Here is a 19,762-nt window from a genome sequence, read left to right on the forward strand (position 1 = left end):
TTTCATCAGAACCTCTAAAAAGTTCTTGATTCAAACAGTGTTAAGTTCCACTAAGTTGAAGGGTTGAAATGTTAAGCTGTTACCCTTATCTGTTTGAATAGTCTTTCCTGATTTCTACCCCAAGTGATAAGTAACTGAAGTGTTAGAATCATAATATGTGTCCCTCTCTAGATACATTTCACTTTTTTTAAAATTAATTTTTATTGGAATATAGTTGATTTACAATGTTGTGTTAGTTTCTGCTATACAGCAAAGTGAATACATTCCACTTTGTTGTCTACTGTTTTTAAATTACAACTGAAACTAGTATCATATTTTGGTTCCTTTAAGTTTTTTTTGCTGAAATATGTAATAAATGTTAATATTGTCATTGCCTCTGTAGCAGCAGTTTATGGTGTATAGAGCCAGTCTTCTGAAGTAACGAATTACCTTGATTTAATTTGAAATTTTAAATCCAATGTTTTTTACACTGTAGTTTTATTAGCTCTATGGGAGTGAGCTACATGATGTTGTGCACTGAAAATTACCCAAATGTTCTGGCCTTCTCTTTCCTGGATGAGCTTCAGAAGGAGTTCATTACTACTTATAACATGATGAAGACAAATACTGCTGTCAGACCATACTGTTTCATTGAATTTGGTAAGGGCCTGATTTTTTTTTTCTTTTTCATTATCCTGTCTCCATTCAGTCGTAAATGATTTTTCATCTAATACTGAGGGGCAGAGGGAAAACTCAGAAAATTCTGCTAGCTTGCTTTTGACAGAATAATTTGACAAATGGTCTATAAATTATGGCAACCTCTTCATTTAGGTGCCTCTTAAAAAAATTCTGTTTAAGCTGTTTAGAGGATCCTGATTATTGGTTCAAAGAATTAATTCCAGAGGTTAATTTTTCAGTGAGAAATTTATAAGCTAGAGGTTCAGAGTTTTGTCTTTATGTGATAGTATTTTTAGGCTGCTTAATGTAGAACAGAGGTTGGCAAACATTTGTTGGAAAGGACCAGATAGTACAATTTTAGGCTTTAAGGATCATTTGGTCACTGTCACAGCTACTCAGCCCTTGCTATTATAGCTTGAAAACAGCCATAGGCAATACATAAATGAATGAGTATAGCTATATTCTAATAACATTTTATTCACACACAAAAAAATCAGCAGGCTAGATTTGGCCTATGGACATTAGTTTGCTTGACTCCTGATGTAGAAGAGGGAAAAAAAGGTAAATTCAAGGTGTAAATAGTGAAAATAAAATTGGAAGAAATTTAGGAAATGTCTTTTATTGTTTTCATTAAATTTTTTCTTTAAAACATCTGTTCTAATGGTGTAAGCAATAAATAAGAAAACAGATTTATATGAACATGCAATTTACAGTGTATGTTCTAATGTAAGTACAGCTGGTAAATAGTGACAGACTTAATATTTTATGAGGTCTGAATCCCTATAAAAATGAAGACTTTGGTTTAAGTTTAAAGGGAGCTGTTTTTGGTTTTCTTGTAGAAGCTCAAAGTAGTTCCTTGAAGTGGATATAATAGTAGAAATATTCTCACAGTCATGTAGTATTAAATCCTTAGTATATTTATAATTATTAATTTCTAGAGTATAATTTCTAGTGAGAAAAACTGATGATGCCATGATATATTAACCATAAACACAAATAATATTAGGACATTCATGACAGATTGAACAGTTTGGGATAGCAAATTAAACCGTTTATCGCAAAATTTACTGTCCATAAACATCACACTTTCAAATGATTTAATTAACAAATGACTGCAAGGAAATTTATTTTTTATTTTACATAGATAACTTCATTCAGAGGACCAAGCAGCGATATAATAATCCCAGGTCTCTTTCAACAAAGATAAATCTGTCTGACATGCAGATGGAAATCAAGCTGAGGCCCCCTTATCAAATTTCCATGGGTGAACTGGGGTCAGCCAATGGAGTCACATCTGCATTTTCTGTTGACTATAAAGGTGCTGGTAAGATTTCTTCTGGTGAGTTCTGGATCTCAATTACTTCATTTAAAAAATATTTTCTAAGAACCGAGGAACTCTTAAAAATGAATTAATTTAGTCTAAAACTTTAAAGTAAGTACATGAGAGAATGTAGAAGTTCAAAGTAATCATTTCTCCCAGTGTTTTATATAGTCATCTCTCAGATATGTGACTAATCAGCAATCTCAGTTGCTTTTCAACAGCAATCTCAAAGGAACTCTTTGCTAGGGAGACATTCAAGAAGATTTCTTGGTACACATTCTTCTAGAAAAGAGTAATTTGTTTGTAATATATACCTATAGGCATGTAAAGTGCTTTGCATTATGTAAAAATGACTACATTCAAGGTTAGGCTTCTTGACTGTCACAGCACATGTGATCATCTACTCAGACATCCCCTCCCAAACAAGGAATACAGTTCTCAACAGTTGGGACATGTTGAAAACTTCTGCTTAAAAGTGGAAACCCTTGTTATTTTATAAGGTAGCATATGCCATTGTTGAATTGCTTATTTTAAAAATTCTTTCATCTATTTTGAGCTAAAATCTGTTCCCTATAATGCTAACACTTGTCTAAGTTCTGTCACTTATCCTTCCCTGACTTCAGCTGTACCAGAACTTTGATGTCAGCAACTCTGTGTCCTTTCTATCCTTTTAGTCTGATTGACTTCATATAAAATATCCCCAGTTTCCTTAGCCTTTGGTAATTTGAAACCCTCCTCATCCTGGAAGATTCCTCTTTATATGCTTTTGTTTGTTGGTATTCTTTAAAAGTGACATTTAAGGCTGAACAGAACACTTCATATTTGGTTTGATTAATACAAATTATGGGAGAAAAGGGGAAGCAGATTTCACTAAAATGATCCAGCTAGTCAGGAAACAAGTAAACAAGCAAATAGCAGTAACAAACCCTGGGGGAGAGGAGGTGGATCAGTACTTAGAGTTGTTAAAATATGTTATCTAAAATGTCCAGTTTTCAATTTAAAAAAAATTACAAGACACGCAGAAGAAAAGGAAAGTATAATTCATACACTGGGGACGGGGTATGGTGGGGAAGGCAGGCAATAGAAACTGCCTGAGAGAGTGATCTGATGTCAGATTTAACAGACAAAGAGTTCAAAGTAGCCATTATAATTTTCTTCAAAGAAGTAAAGAAAACCATGATTAAAGAAGTAAGGAAGGTATGATGGTGATGTCACATTAAATAGGCAGTATTAATAAAAGATAGAAATTATAAAGGAAAAGAACCAGATTCTGGAATTGAAATTGAAATTCTGGAATTGAAAAATACAACTGAAATAAAAAATTAACTAGTTGGGCTCAACAGTAGATTTGAACCAGCACAAGAAAGAGTTAGTAAACTTGAAGATAGATTGAGAGAGATTATCCAAGTCAAAGAGCAGAGAGAAAGATGAAGAAAAATGAATAGAACTTCAGAAAAATATGGGGCACTATTAAACACACTAACATATGCATGATGGGAGAACCAGAAGGAAAGAAGAAGAGAGGGGAACAGAAAAAGTATTTGAAGAAATAATGGCTGAAAAGTTTCCATTTACTCAAAAAATGTTAATCTATTCCAGGAAGCTCAAAGAATTCCAAATAGGATACATGCAAGAGATCCACAAATAGATGAATCATACTAAAAATCCTGAAAGACAAAGACAAGGAGAAAATCTTTAAAGCAGCAAGAGAAAAACAGCTTGTCATTTACAAGGTTTACCACAACAAAATTAACAACTGGCTTCTCAACAGAAACAATGGAGACAAGAAGACGGTGGGATAACATGTTCAAAATACTCAAAGGAAGAAAAAAAACCTCAACCAAGAATCTTGTATTCAGCAAAGCTATCTTTCAAAAATGAAGGTAAAATAAAGATATTTGCAGATAAGCAGAAGAGAGAATTTGTTGCTGGCAGACTCACCTTAAAAAAATTCTGACAGTAGTTCTTCATATTTGAAAGCCAGACCTAGACAATAATTTGAATCCATACCAAAAAAAAAAAAAAGAGCAATGGTAAAGGTAATTATAAAAGACAGGAAGAATGCATTTTCTTCCTTCTGCTAAGTGATTTAAAAAGCAATCATATAAAACAGTGTATATATATCATCTCAATAGATTCAGAAAAAGCTTTGGACAAAGTTCAACACTCACTTATGATAAAAACTCTCCAGAAAGTGGGCTTAGAGGGAACCTTCCTCAACATAATAAAGGCCACATTCAACAGACCTACAGCTAACATCATACTCCGTGGTGAAAAGCTGAAAGCATTTCCTCTAAGATCAGGAACAAGACAAGGATATCCACCCACCACTTTTATTCAACATAGTTTTGGAAGCCCTGGCCATGGCTATCAGAGAAGAAGAAGATAAAAGGAATCAAAATCAGAAAAGAAGAAGTAAAACTGTCACTGTTTGCAGATGACATGATACTATACATAGAAAATACTAATAATGCTAATAGAAAACTGCTAGAGCTCATCAATGAATTTGGTAAAGTTGCAGGATACAAAATTAATAAACAGAAATCTCTTGCATTCCTATACACTAACAATGAAAGATCAAAAGAGATTAAGGAAACAGTCCCATTTACCATCACATTGAAAAGAATAAAATACCTAGGAATACCTAAGGAGGCAAATACCTAAGGAGGCAAAAGACTTGTACTCAGAAAGCTATAAGATACTGATGAAAGAAATCAAAGATGACACAAACAGATGGAGAGATATACCATGTTCTTGGATTGGAAGAATCGATATTGTGAACATGACTGTACTACCCACAGCAATCTACAGATTCAATGCAATTTCTATCAAATTACCAATTGCATTTTTCACAGAATTAGAACAAAAAATTTTACAATTTGTATGGAAGCACAAAAGACCCTGAAGAGCTCAAGCAATCGTGAGAAAGAAGAACAGAGCTGGAGGAATCAGGCTCCCTGACTTCAGACTATACTACAAAGCTATAGTAATCAAAACAGTATGGTACTGGCACAAAAACAGAAATATAGATCAATGGAACAAGATAGAAAGTTCAGAGATAAACCTATGCATCTATGGCCACCAAATCTATGACATAGGAGGCAAGAATATACAATGGAGAAAAGACAGCCTCTTCAGTAATTGGTGCTGGGAAAACTGGAAAACTACAATGTAAAAGAATGAAATTAGAACACTCCCTAACACCATACACAAAAATAAACTCAAAAGGGATTAAAGACCTAAATGTAAGGCCAGATACTATAAAAATCTCTTAGAGGAAAATATAAGCAGAACGCTCTCTGACATAAGTCACAGCAAGATCTTTTTCGATCTACCACCTAGAGTAATGAAAATAAAAACAAAAATAAACAAATGAGACCTAATTAAAGCTTTTGCACAGCAAAGGAAACCATAAACAAGACAAAAAGACAACCCGCAGAATGGGAGAAAATATTTGCAAACAAAGCAAGTGACAAGGGATTAATCTCCAAAATATACAAACAGCTCATGCACCTCATTATAAAAGAAACCAACCCAACCAATCAAAAAATGGGCAGAATATCTAAATAGACATTTCTCCAAAGAAGACATACAGATGGTCAACAAACAAAAAGATGCTCAACATCACTAATTATTAGAGAAATGCAAATCAAAACTACAATGAGGTATCGTCTCGCACCAGTCAGAATGGCCATCGTCAAAAATTCTACGAACAATAAATGCTGGAAAGGGTGTGGAGAAAAGGGAACCCTCCTACACTGTTGGTGGGACTGTAAATTGGTACAGCCACCATGGAGAACAGTATGGAGGTTCCTTAAAAAACTAAAAATAGGGCTATCATATGACCCAGCAATCCCACTCGTGGGCATATATCCAGAGAAAACCATAATTTGAAAGGATGCATGCACCCCGATGTTCATTGCAGCGCTGTTTACAATAGCCAGGACATGGAAGCAGCCTAAATGTCCATCGACAGAGGAATGGATAAAGAAGATGTGGTACATATATACAGTGGAATATTATTCAGCCACAAAAAGGAACAAAATAATGCCATTTGCAGAGACATGGATGGACCTAGAGATTGTCATACAGAGTGAAGTAAGTCTGAAAGAGAAAAACAAATATCGTATAATATCGATTATGTGTGGAATGTAGAAAAATGGTAGCAACGAACTTATTTGCAAAACAGAAATAGAGTCACAGATGTAGAGAACAAACTTACGGTTACCAAGGGGGGAAGGAGGGTGGGATGAATTGGGAGATTGGGACTGACATATATACACTACTATGTATAAAATAGATAACTAATGAGAACCTACTGTTTAGCATAGGGAACTCTACTGAATGCTCTGTGGTGACCTAAATGGGAAGGAAGTCTTAAAAAAGAGTGGATATATGTATACATATGACTGATTCACTTTTCTGTACAGCAAGAAACTAACACAACGTTGTAAAGCAACTATATTCCAATGAAAATTAAAATAGCAATGTATATAGTGTATTTTGGTGCCTATGACATATAGAAATATAATACATTTTCTAACAACAGTACAAGGGAGGTGGATGGTAGCAAAGCTGCATTGGGTTAAAGAAATGACTCCATACAGTAATTTGATTCCACAGGAACAAATGAAGAAAGCCAGAAATAATAAGAATTCATATTAACAAAACCTACAAAAATATAATTGTCCTTTTTTCTCTTAGTTTCTTTAAAAGACATAAAATTATGTAAAGTAATAATTATAACAATGTATTTTAGGGTTTATAATATTTATAAATGTAATATATATATATATATCACACATATATTCAGCAATGCCACAAATATGGGAGAAAGGAAATAGAGCTATATAAGAGTAATGTGTCTATAGCTCACTTGAGTTAAGTTAGTATAAATCTGAATCTGTTTCTGATAAATTAAGATGTATCGATAGATGGTAAATCCTAGAGCAGCCACTAAGCAAATAACTCAAAAAATAGTGAAAAATCATTAAAGAAAAATACTTCAGTATGAAATATTCACTTATTGCAATTATAGCAGTAAAGGAGGAATAGAGCAAAAAGGCATGAGAGATATCAAAATAAGTAAGAATGGCAGATATAAATCTACTGTCTCAAAAATCACGTCATATGTGAATGGATTTTAAAAATGTGAATGGATGAAACATTCTAGTCAAAAGTTAGAGATTTTTAAAGTGGATTAAGAAAAAACAAAGATACAGATAGATTGAAAGTAAAAGGAAGAAAAAAGTTATATAATGCAAACAGCAACCAAAAGAGAGCCTGAGTGGCTATTATGATATCAGACAAAATGGACTTTAAGACAAAAATTCCTACTAGAGACAGTGGACATTTTATAATGATAAAAGAATCAATATATTAAGGTATAACAATTATAAATATATATGCATTTATCAACAGAGCCCCAAAATACAGGAAGTAAAACCTGTCAGAAGTAAGAGCACAATGAGCAATTAAGCAGTAATAGTTGAAGACTTAAATACCTAACTTTCAGTAATGGGTATAAATGGGTAGAAGATAAACAATGAAATAGAAGACTTAACACCATAAACCAGCTAGATTTAACAGACATCAATAGAACACTCCATTCATTATTAGAAAATACATTTTTCTCAAGTACACATGGAGCATTCTCCTTATGCTAAGCCATTAAAACAAGACACTTCATAAATTTTTTTTTTTTTTTTTTTTGCGGTACACAGGCCTCTCACTGTTGTGGCCTCTCCTGCTGCAGAGCACAGGCTCCAGACGCGCAGGCTCAGCGGCCATGGCTCACGGGCCCAGCTGCTCCGCGGCACGTGGGATCCTCCCAGACCGGGGCATGAACCCGTGTCCCCTGCATTGGCAGGTGGACTCCCAACCACTGCACCACCAGGGAAGCCCCACTTCATAAACGTAACAGGATAGAAATAACACAAAGTTCTTTATCCACAATGAAAAGAAATTAGAAATTAACAGGGAAAAAAATTGGGAAGCCTCACAAATATGTGGAAATTAAACAATACACTCCTAAATAAATATACATTCCTCTAATAATAATAATACACTTCTTTTTCTTCAAAGAAGAAATCAGGGTACTTCCCCGGTGGCGCAGTGGTTAAGAATCCGCCTGCCAATGCAGGGGACATGGGTTCAATCCCTGGTCTGGGAAGATCCCACATGCCGTGGAGCAGCTAAGCCTGTGCACCACAACTACTGAGCCTGCGCTCTAGAGCCCACGAGCCACAATGGCTGAGCCCGTGTGCCACAACTACTGAAGCCCACATGCCTAGAGCCCGTGCTCCACAACGAGAAGCCACTGCAATGAGAAGCCCGCACACCGCCATGAAGAGTAGCCCCCACTCGCTGAAATTAGAGAAAGCATGTGCACAGCAACAAAGACCCAACACAGTCAAAAATAAATAAATAATTTTAAAAATGAAATAAAATATTCATCACATTAAAAAAAAAAAGAAATCAGAAGGGGAATTTAGACTTTGAGATGAGTGAAGATGAAGACACATCATACCAAAACTTATGAGATGCAGCTCAAGCTGTGCTTAGAAGAAAATTTTTAGCTATAAATATCAGTATTAAAAAAGAAGAAAGATCTCAAATGAATAACTTAACCTTCCACCTAAAGACACTGGATAAAGAAAAGCAAATTAAACCTAAAGCAATCAAAAAGAAGGGAATAGTAAAATTTGAAGCAGAAATAAATGAAAATGAAATAGGAAGCAAAAACAATAGAGAAAAATCAATGAAATCAAAAGCTGGTTCTTTGAAAAGATTAACAAAATTGACAAACCTTTAGTTAGACTGACCAAGAAAAAGAGAAATTTACTAGATACAGACATGAAAGAGGGGCCATTTCTACTGACCTTACAGAATAAAGGATTTTAAAGGAACACTATGAAAAACTGTATGCAAATGAGTTAGGCAACTTTGATGAAATGGACAAATTCTTAGAAATATGCAAACTACAGAAACTCAAGAAGAAATAGATAATCTTAATAGATCTATAACAAGAATAGAGATTAAATTAGTAATAAAAAACTATTCACAAATTCCAGACCCACGTGTTTCTACTGGTGAATTTTATCAGTTAAAGAGTTAACCAATTCTTTACAAAATGTTCCAAAAAATAGAAGAGAGAGAATACTTTTCACCTCATTTTATGAGGCCAGTATTATTCTAATACCAAAACCAGATTAACACATCACAGGAAAAGAAAACTACAGACCAATATCTTTTATGAACACAGATACCAAAATCCTCAATATAGTACTAGCAAACCAAATACAGCAGCATATAAAAACCATTATACACCACGACCAAGTGGGATTTATTCCAGTGCTGCAAGATTGGTTTAACTTCTGAAAACCAATTATTGTAATACATGATATCAATAAAGTAAAAAATAAAAACCACATGATCATTTCAATAGATGAAGAAAAAGCATTTGGCAAATTCAGCAGCCTTTAACGATAAAAACACTCAACAAACTAGGAATAGAAAGGCGCTTTCTCAACTTGATGAAAAGTACCCACGAAAACCCACAGCTAACCTCATACTTAATGATGAAAGACCAGATGCTCTCCTATAAGATCAGGAACAAGACAAGGATGTCTGCTTTCACTACTTCTATTCAGCACTGTATTGGAGGTTCTAGACAGTGCAGTTAAGCAAGGAAAAGAAAAGTCATCTGGATTGCAAAAGGAGAAAGAAAATAGCTGTGTTCACATATGATATGGTCTTGTATATGGAAAATCCTAAAGAATCAACTAAAATACTATTAAACTAATGCATCCAGTAAGGTTGTAGGATACAAGATCAAAATATAAAAATCAGTCGTATTCTATTATCAGTGGACAATCTGAAAAAGAAATTAAGAAAATCCTAGCAACTACTGGCCAAAACAAGACATTATGCTTTCTGTTGTTTGCAACTAAAAAGAAAGAAAATCTCATACACTGAAAACTACAAAACATAGGAACAAATTATAGAAGACCTAAATTAATGGAAAGTAAAGTAGTCCTGTGTTCATGGATTAGAAGACAGTATTGTTATGATAGCTAGACTCCTAAATTGATACACAGATACAATGAAACTCTGAAAAGTCCAGTGCTTTTTTTTTTTTTTTGCGGTACGCGGGCCTCTCACTGCTGTGGCCTCTCCCGTTGCGGAGCACAGGCTCCGGACGCGCAGGCTCAGCGGCCATGGCTCATGGGCCCAGCCGCTCCGCAGCATGTGGGATCTTCCCGGACCGGGGCATGAACCCGTGTCCCCTGCATTGGCAGGCGGACTCTCAACCACTGCGCCACCAGGGAAGCCCCAGTGCTATTTTTTTGTGCAGAAATTGACAAGTTGATCCTAAAATTCATATGGAAATGCAAGGAACCAAGAATAGTCAAAATAATCTTGAAAAAGAACAAAGTTGGAGGACTCACACTTCCAAACTTGCTACCAGGCTAGGTAATCAAGACTATGTAGTTCTGGTGTAAGGATAGACATATAGGTCAACAGAATAGAGCTGAGAATACAGAAAGAAAGACTTACATTATGGTCAATTCATTTTTAAGAAGAATGCCAAGACACTGTGAAAGAATAGTCTTTCAACAAATGATGCTGGGACAAGTGGATATCTACATGCAAAAGAATGAAGTTAGGCCCCTACTTTACAAAATGTGTTAAAACTAACTCAGAATGAATCAAAGATCTAAATTTAACAGCTAAAACTATAAGATTCTTGGGAGAAAACTTAGGTGTAAATCTTTGTGATTTTGTATTAGGCAATTTTTTTTTTTTAGATTTGACACCAAAAACACAATGAAAAAAAGTAGACAAGGTAGACCTCATCAAAATTAGAAATTTTGTTCTTCAAAAGACACTCAAGAATTTGAAAAGAGAATTCACAGACACGGAGAAAATATTTGCAAATCATATATCTTCTAAGGCACTTGTGTCCATAATATACAAGTAACACAACTCAAGTAACAATACAACAATTCAATATTAAAATGAGAAAAGAATTTGAATACACATTTCTACAAAGAAAATGTGTGACTAGCACATGAAAAGATGCTGAACATTATTGGTCATTAGTAAAATGCAAAGCAAAGTGATAAGGAGATACCACTTCACACCCGCTGGGATGACTATAATAAAAAAGACAGACAATAACAAGTGTTGGCAAGGATGCGGAGAAATTGGAAACTTCTTACGTTGGTGATGGGGTTGTAAAGTGGTGCAGCTGCTTTGGAAAACAGTTTGGAAGTTCTCAAAAGGGTAAACATAGTGTTACCATATGACCCAGCAATTCTGCTTCTGGGTACATACCCCAGAAATTGAAAATGTATGTCTAAACAAAAATGGGTACACGAATATTCATAGCAGCTGAAAAGTAGAAATAACCCAAATGTACATCAACTGATGAATGAATAAACAAAATATGACATATTCAAGCAATGGAATATTACTAAGCAATAAAAAAGGAATGAAGTATTGATACATGGTACAACATGGGTGAAATTAAAAACATGAAAGAAGTGAAAGAAGCCAGATACGAAAGGTCACATATTTATAATTCATTTATACAAAATGTCCAGAATAGGCAAATCCATAGAGACAGAAAGTATATTAGCAGTTGATGGGAGCTGGAGGGAAATAGGCAGTGATAACTATTAATGGTTATGAGGTTTCTTTTTAAGGTAATAAAAATGTTACGGAATTAGATGATGATTGTACAAGTCTGTGAATACACTAAAAACTTCTGAATTGTACACTTTAAAAGGGTGAATTTTATTGTATTTGGATTATATTTCAGTTTTTAAAATCAGTAATAAATGAAGGGGTTATTACTTTGAAGACTTCCAGTAATGATGGAATAGGTAATTCAGACCAACAGTCCCGCTAAATACATGTAGGAAAGCTAAATGGAATGTATATATTATGTAGAATATATAGGTCTAATATAATACAGAATTAATCTAAAATATAATCTTCCTGAAGTCTTTGGAGATCCAACAAGATTACTAAGAATTACTAGGATACAGGGGAGAATGGAGGCTCAGGGAGATGAGCCCAATGTTTGGAGCTACTTTTCTTTTTGGAGCCTTTACCAGTTCTGAAGGGAACTGCTGATGGCCTCTCAAGACTTGGGAGACAGGGATTAGAGCAGAGCCCACCGAAGTGGTGAACCTCATGAGCAACCCTTCAGCTTTGGGTTACGATTTTGCATGTTTGCACTCTAGGAGTATGGGTAGACAGGAATATGAAGTAGGCTTTTATCAGGACTACAACTTAGTTTTGAATCATATTGGTCTCTAAAATTGGATTGAGCTGATTACACAGTGCTTTGTTCCAGAGATCCTGGCAGAAGCAAACAAATAAATTTCCTGTAAGAAATAGTCTCACAAGCTTCAAATTATGTCTACAACAAGATTTTGAAAATAGAATGGCAAACAATCAAAAATAACCAGGCTCCTGAAGAGACTAGACTGTGAATGCAAACTGTTAGGAACACATATGCATACGTGTGCACACACACATGGTCTCAGGAACCATGGAAGCCAGAAGACAATTATGTCTTCTAAAGGATAAAAGAAAATAACTGCAAATGTAGAATTCTGTGCCTAACAAAAATATCCTGAAAGAATGAAGTAGCAAGAATGGATATTCTTGCATTGTTCCTGATTTTGATGTTACCAGGGAAAGCTCAGTCTTAAAGAGTTAAATATAATATGATGTTAACTTAGGGTTTATACTGATGCCTTTTTACCAGGTTGAGAAAATTCCCTTATATTCCCAGTTTGATGAATTCGGTTTTTATCAGGAACCGAAGTTGAATTCTGTCAAATGCTTTGTCAGCATATTTTTTGTCTGCATTTATTGAGATGATTGTATGATTTTTCTTTTTAAAGTCTTTATGTGGTAAATTACATTGTTAGCTTTTCAAATGTTAAATAAACCTTGCAGTTCTGTGATAAACCCCAGTGGGTCATGATGTGTTATCCTGTTTATATATCGTCAGATCCAATTTGCTGAAATTTTGTTAAGATATTGTATCTGTATTCATGAGGGAATTGGTTTGTAGTTTTCCTCTTTTGTGATGTTTTTTGTCTGGTTTTGCTATCAGGAAAAAACTGGACTCATAGAATAAATTGGGAGGTATTCCCTCTACTTCAAAATTTGAGAAACGTTTCTGTAGAATTTTTATTTCTTCTTCTTTAGGTGTTTAGTAAGTGAAGCCTTTCGAGCTTTTGGTTTTCTTTGTGATGAGGTTTTTAACCACAAATCAGTTTCTTTGGTGAATGTAGGGTTATTCAAGTTATCTGTTTCTTCTTGATTGAGTTTTAGTAGTTTGTTTCTTTTAAGGATTCTGTGTATTTCACCTAAGTTATTGAATTTTTTGGCATAAAGTTTGGCATCAGTCTTACTAGAGTTTATAAATTTTATTGATTTTCTTAAAGAACCAGCTTTTGCTTTCTTTGACATTTTATTGTTTTTGTTTTCTGTTTCATGATTTATGTTCTGATGTTTATTATTTCCTGTCTTTTGCTTCCTTAGGGTTTAATTTGCTTTTCTTTTTCTAGGTTATGAAGGTAGAAGTTGAGGTCACTAATTTCAGAACTTTCTTTTCTAATACAGGCATTTAGTAGTATGTATTTCCCTCTAAATATTGTTTTAGCTAAATTTCATACATTTAAATGCATTGTATTTTCACTTTCAGAATGCTTTTTAATTTCCCTTTTGATTTCTTTTGCTATCCATGGATTTATTAGGAATGTGTTGCACAGCTTTAAATATTTAGAGATTTTCCAGATGTCTTTCTGTTAGCTGATTTCAAATTTAGTTTCATTGTGGCCAGATACCAAATTTTGTATGATTTTAATCCTTTTACATTTATTGAGACTTGTTTTATTCCCTCAGAGTATAGTCTATCTTAGTCATTTTTCTGCGTTCATTTGAAAAGAATGTGTATTCTACTGTTATTGGGTAGCTGATCACCCAATATAATATCAGTGATTAATATCATTTAGACCAGGTTGGTTGATGATGTTCAAGTCTTCTATAACTATCTGATTTTTCTGTCTACTTTGTTAATTATTGAGAAAGGGGTGTTGAAATTTCTGACTATATTTGTGAATTTATATTTTTCTCCTTTTAGGTCTGTTGTTTTTATTTTGTATATTTTAAATCTTGTTAAATATTTAGTATTGTTTTGTTCTCTTGGTGCATGCACACCTTTGTCACTTTGAAATTACTTTCTTCATACCTAGTAATATTCTTAGCTCTGCAGTCTACTTTATTAATATAGCCATGGTATCTTCTTTTTTTAAATTAATGTTGGAATGGTATGTCTTTACCATCTTCTTTCTTTTAACATTTTTGTGCTTTATATATATATATATATATATAATTTATTCTATTGAAGTATAGTTGATTTACAATGTTGTGTTAATTTCTACTGTACAGCAAAGTGATTGAGTTTTTTATACACACACACACACACACACACACACACACACACACACATTGTTTTTCATATTCTTTTCCATTAAGGTTTATCACAGGATGTTGAATATACTTCCCTGTGCTATACAGTAGGACCTTGTTGTTCATCCATTCTATGTATAATAGTTTGCATCTACTAATCCCAAACTCCCAGTCCATCCCTCCCCGACCCTCCTTCCACCTTGGCTACCACAAGTCTGTTCTCTATGTCTGTGGGTCTGTTTCTGTTTCGTAGATATGTTCATTTGTGTCATATTTTAGAATCAACATATAAGTGATATCATATGGTATTTGTCTTTCTCTTTCTGACTTACTTCACTTAGTATGGTAATTGCTGTAAATGGCATTATTTCATTCATTTTATAACTGAGTATTCCATTATATATATTATGTACCACATCTTCTTTATCCATTCATCTGTCAGTGGATATTTAAGTTGCTTCCATGTCTTGGCTATTGTAAATAGTGCTGCAGTGAATGTTGGGGTGCATGTATCTTTTCGAATTATAGTTTTGTCTGGATATATGCCCAGGAGTGGGATTGCTGGATCATATGGCAACTCTATTTTTAGTTTTCTGAGGAACCTCCATACTGTTCTCCAATTTACATTGGTGCATACTGCACCAATTTACATTCCCACCAACAGTGTAGGAGGGTTCCCTTTACTCCATACCCTTTCCAGCATTTGTTACTTGTAGACTTTTTAATGATGGCCATCCTGACCCATGTGAGGCGGTACGTCATTGTAGTTTTGATTTGCATTTCTCTAATAATTAGCGATGTTGAGCATCTTTTCACATGCCTGTTGACCATCTGTATGTCTCTTTGGAGAAATGTCTATTTAGGTCTTCTGTCCATTTTTTGATTGGGTTGTGTGTTTTTTGTTATTCAGTTGTATGAGCTGTTTGTATATTTTGGAAATTAAGCCTTTGTTGGTCACATCATTTGCAAATATTTTCTCCCAGTCCATAGGTTGTCTATTTTTTCGTTTATGGTTTCCTTTGCTGTACAAAAGCTTGTAAGTTTGGTTAGGTCCCATTTGTTTATTTTTGCTTTTACTTCTGTTGCCTTGGGAGACTGTTGTGTCTTTATATTTAAAGAGGTTTCTTTTAGGTATCAGGTAGTTGGGTCTTTTGAAAAAAAAATCCAATTTGACAATATCTGCCTTTTTATTTAGGTGTTTAGATCATTTATATTTAATGTGATTATTGATATGGTTGGGTTGAAACCCACCATCTTGGCTATTTGTTTTCTTTTTGTCCTTCCTGGTTTTGATCACTTTTCTCTTTTCCCGCCTCTTTTTTTTTTTTGCGGTACGTGGGCCTCTCACCATTGTGGCCTCTCCCGTTGCGGAGCACAGGCTCCAGACACACAGGCTCAGCGGCCATAGCTCACGGGCCCTGCCGCTCCACGCCATGTGGGATCTTCCCAGACCGGGGCACGAACCCGTGTCCCCTGCATCGGCAGGAGGACTCTCAACCACTGCGCCACCAGGGAAGCCCCTTTGTGCCTCTTTTTGTATTGGTTACTTTTGATCTGTTTTCTGTTCTTTGTTGGCTTACTTTACCTCCTTATTTCATTTGTTTGTTTTTGTGGTTGCTTTGGGTTTTATCGTATATATCTAACATTTTGTGGTAGGGCCACTAGGTTCTGCCATGGCTAACAAGCAAGCCAAGAATTAGTTCTCAAAATGAAAACAGGTTTTGCCTAAGGGCCGTGTCATTGCTTCAGAATACCTGGAGCCTCTTTTATGATTCTTCTTTCCAGGTTTGCAACAGGCTCAAAACATCATCCCTGTTTTCCACAGATATTTTGAGCACCATTGGATCCATGGGTCATAAGCGCTGAGTGGCAGGACGTCCTGTATTGAAGCCTGGATCCTTCTGTTGCTCTGGGCCCTCCTCAACCATTGTCGTTTAGTAAATAAGTTGGAGCATCATACTGAAATCTAGAAAGGCATATGTTTCTAGAAGTATATGTTTTCTTAGTGGTATGGGTTGAAAGGTGCAACTTGATCTTTACTTTCAGTGTACTCTAGACTTTTAACTACCTGAAACTTGACTGAGGTTGTAGACTTTTCTAATTTTGTGATTTTTTTTTTTTTTTTTTTTTTTTTGTGGTACGCGGGCCTCTCGCTGTTGTGGCCTCTCCCGTTGCGGAGCACAGGCTCTGGATGCGTGGGCTCAGCAGCCATGGGTCACAGGCCTAGCTGCTCCACGGCATGTTGGATCTTCCCAGACCAGGGCACGAACCCATGTCCCCTGCATCGGCAGGAGGACTCTCAACCACTGCGCCACCAGGGAAGCCCTGGATTATTTTTTACCCTCTGGCATATACATGTCATCCCAAGGTATCTAATCTAAGGCATATACTGTCTGTTCTTCAGGTACTATCAGCATGAGGTCATCAGTAAAGTAGATTAATATAATGTCCTATGAGGTGTTAAGATGTTAGGTCCTTTGTAAGTGAAGAGTTAGCAAACTTTTTCTGTAAAAGGCCAGGTAGTAAAGGTTTTACAGGCCATATGGTCTGTCTTTCAACTACTCAACTCTGCTGGTGTAGTATGAAAACAACCATATACAGTATGGAAAAGAATAGGTGGAGCTGTGTTGCAGTAAAACTTTATTTACAGAAATTTGTGCTAGGCTGGATTTGGCCTATGGTTCGTGTCTGGCAACCCCTGCTATCGACTAATCAGTGGCACATAGTTGATATAACCTGGTGGCAATATCATAAATGTACTGATATCTCTACTAAGTAAAAGTAAAATGCTTCTGATTTTCTCTGTTTATTAGGATAGAGAAAAAAAAAAGTGTTCAAAGATTAGTACCTATGTGCCAGGGAATTAATTGATTTGTTCCACATGGAGACCACATCTGGTAAAGCATGTGCAATTGGAACCTACAGTAATCTGTTGTCATCCTCTAAGATGCACCCATTTTGGAGACAAACTAGAGAGTTAAAAGTTTTTGAGTATAATAGGAATCACCATATATGTGTCTTTTTAAACAAGCCTTGGATGGTGGCACTGATCTCTGCAGTTACCCCAGGGATTAATGTTTTTATGATATTTGGGTTGGGGGAGCTCCAAGACTTCCATTGGCCTTTCTTTCTCAAATATTTTTAATTCCATAGGCTTGGCAGTTGCTAAGAATATATGTCCATTAACATACACACTCAGGATCCAGGAGAATTACCTTAATTTGGGGTAGGGGTCCAACTTGACCTACTAGGAGGCAGACTCTACTAGAAACTCCTTGTATTACTTGACATCCGTAAGTCTCCACTCTGACCTGTAGACTGCAGTGGTATCTTGGATAACCAAATAGGAGATACTTGAAAAATGGGGAGAATCTGGGATTTGTTATGGTTTTAAGAAAGAGAAAGAGAGAAAAGTCTAAAGAAAGAGAAGTTTTTAAAGTAATTCACAGTTAGAAATTATTTTAATATTAACTTTAAATTTGTTTTTAATTCAGACCAGGCCTGCATAATATTTTCTGTAGTCTTCCAGTTTAAATATACTTTCCTGTTTTACAATTTTCTTTCCTAAATAAATTTACTTTATTTTGGAATCTGGTTAATAGGTATTTGATAAACCTTATTTTGCAGACCTTTTTCTCTGTTACAATATCTTACTTTTGATTTCTTTTTCTTGTATTTCTTGACTTTTTTTCTTTCCTCTTCCTAACCTTGTGACCTGTCTCTCCGCAGTCAGGCATAAATTTTTTTTTTTTTTTGCCATATTATTATTTTCTGAAGTCTACAGATGTTCTGCTGGGGTCAATATGTTGAATAGTATGTCCTCTTTTACTTGTTTTCTTTTTAAAACATTTTATTATAGAAAAATTTAAACATATCAAGTAAACAGAATATTATAACTAACACATCACCTAACTATAATAACTATATCAACATTTTGACATTCTTGTTTTATCTATACCTCCATTCACTCCCCACTTATCCACTTGATAATTTCTACAGTTCTTTCTCTTTTTCTTTTTTAATTAATTTTTTATACAATTTATAAAGGTTACTTTCCATTTGCAGTTATTACAAAATATTGGCTATATTCCCCATGTTGTATAATACATCATTGAGCCTGTCTTACACCCAGTAGTTTGTACCTCCCACAGTTCTTTTTTAAGGGAAATTTGCACATATTGAAATGTATAAATATTTGCTATATGGTTTCAACAAATGGATACAGTTGTATAAACCACACTGTTTCAAAATGTAGATTTTACTGTTATTCAAGTATGGCAAGGCCAACAGATTAGGAGGCAACAGCTGTTGAAAAGATAGTTCTCATGGATCCCAAGAGAAGGGAGCACAGCACCAGCAGCCACATGGGGAAGTGCCAGTGAGAGTCAGGAGGCAAAGGAGCAGGAGGGAAATGTGGGCAAGAGCCTTTAGTGTGATTTCCCCAGGAAGGAACTGGAGAGGCAGAGTAAGCAAGTTTAGGATTGGCTAGTTTGAATACTTTTATTGAGCTGTGGGACATAGGGCTCTTTGTCTGATACCTGACCCTGCTGTGATTTGGGCAGGGGAATAGTGGCCCTGAGTGTGAGAACCCCATAGAGCAGATAGTTAAGAGTGTCATCGGCTCCAGATTAGGGGTTTGCTTATGAAAGGCACTCTTGCAGGTGAGTTGTTTGCTATCTCTAGGAATTAGATAGTCCTGGGACGGGCAGTCCTCTGATGTCAGCAAGGCCCCAAGATGTCAAAGTACCAAAAATACAGAGTAAAAAACCATGATTAGTACACTCCCCTATCACAATGTAGACCATTTCCATCTCCCCAGAAGTTCCTTTGTGTCCCTTCCCAGTCAGTCTCTGCCCCACTCCAGACAACCGGTGTTCAGATTTTTTACTTTAAATTAGTTTTATTTGTTCTAGAACCTGATATAAACAAGATTATGTCATGTAATTCTTGTGTTCCGCTTCTTTTGCTCAACACGTCATATGTATGTGTTGCTTGTCTCTTTAGTTTGTTGCTCTTTATTGCTGAGTAGTAGTCACTGTGTGAACATACCGCAATTTGTTTATCCAGAGTGGATAAACATTGGACATTAGCTTGTTTCCAGTTTTTGGTTATTGTAAATAAACCTGTTATAAACATTCATCTTTTGTTGACATATGTTTTCATTTCTCTTGAGTAAGTATTAGGAGTGGAATTGCTAGGTCAAGGGTTAGGTGCATGTTTAACTTTTTATGAAACTGCCAGTTTTTTGAAATAGTTGTGCCATTTTACATTCCCACAAGCAATGTA

General features: G+C 35.3%; 1 protein-coding gene across 3 annotated transcripts in view; it reads left to right on the forward strand.

Annotated features, from left to right (window-relative positions):
- SEC22A (SEC22 homolog A, vesicle trafficking protein) overlaps window positions 1-19,762 on the forward strand; it is an 82,375-nt gene that overhangs the window by 20,466 nt on the left and 42,147 nt on the right. For all 3 annotated transcript variants that reach the window (XM_030858405.3, XM_060298154.2, XM_030858414.3), the window contains 2 exons: window positions 476-639; window positions 1,802-1,996. In XM_030858405.3, coding sequence (XP_030714265.1) covers window positions 476-639; window positions 1,802-1,996 — 359 coding nt within the window. The remainder of the gene's footprint in view (window positions 1-475; window positions 640-1,801; window positions 1,997-19,762) is intronic.

The sequence above is a fragment of the Globicephala melas genome, chromosome 4, assembly GCF_963455315.2.
Source record: "Globicephala melas chromosome 4, mGloMel1.2, whole genome shotgun sequence".
Lineage (NCBI taxonomy): Eukaryota > Metazoa > Chordata > Mammalia > Artiodactyla > Delphinidae > Globicephala > Globicephala melas.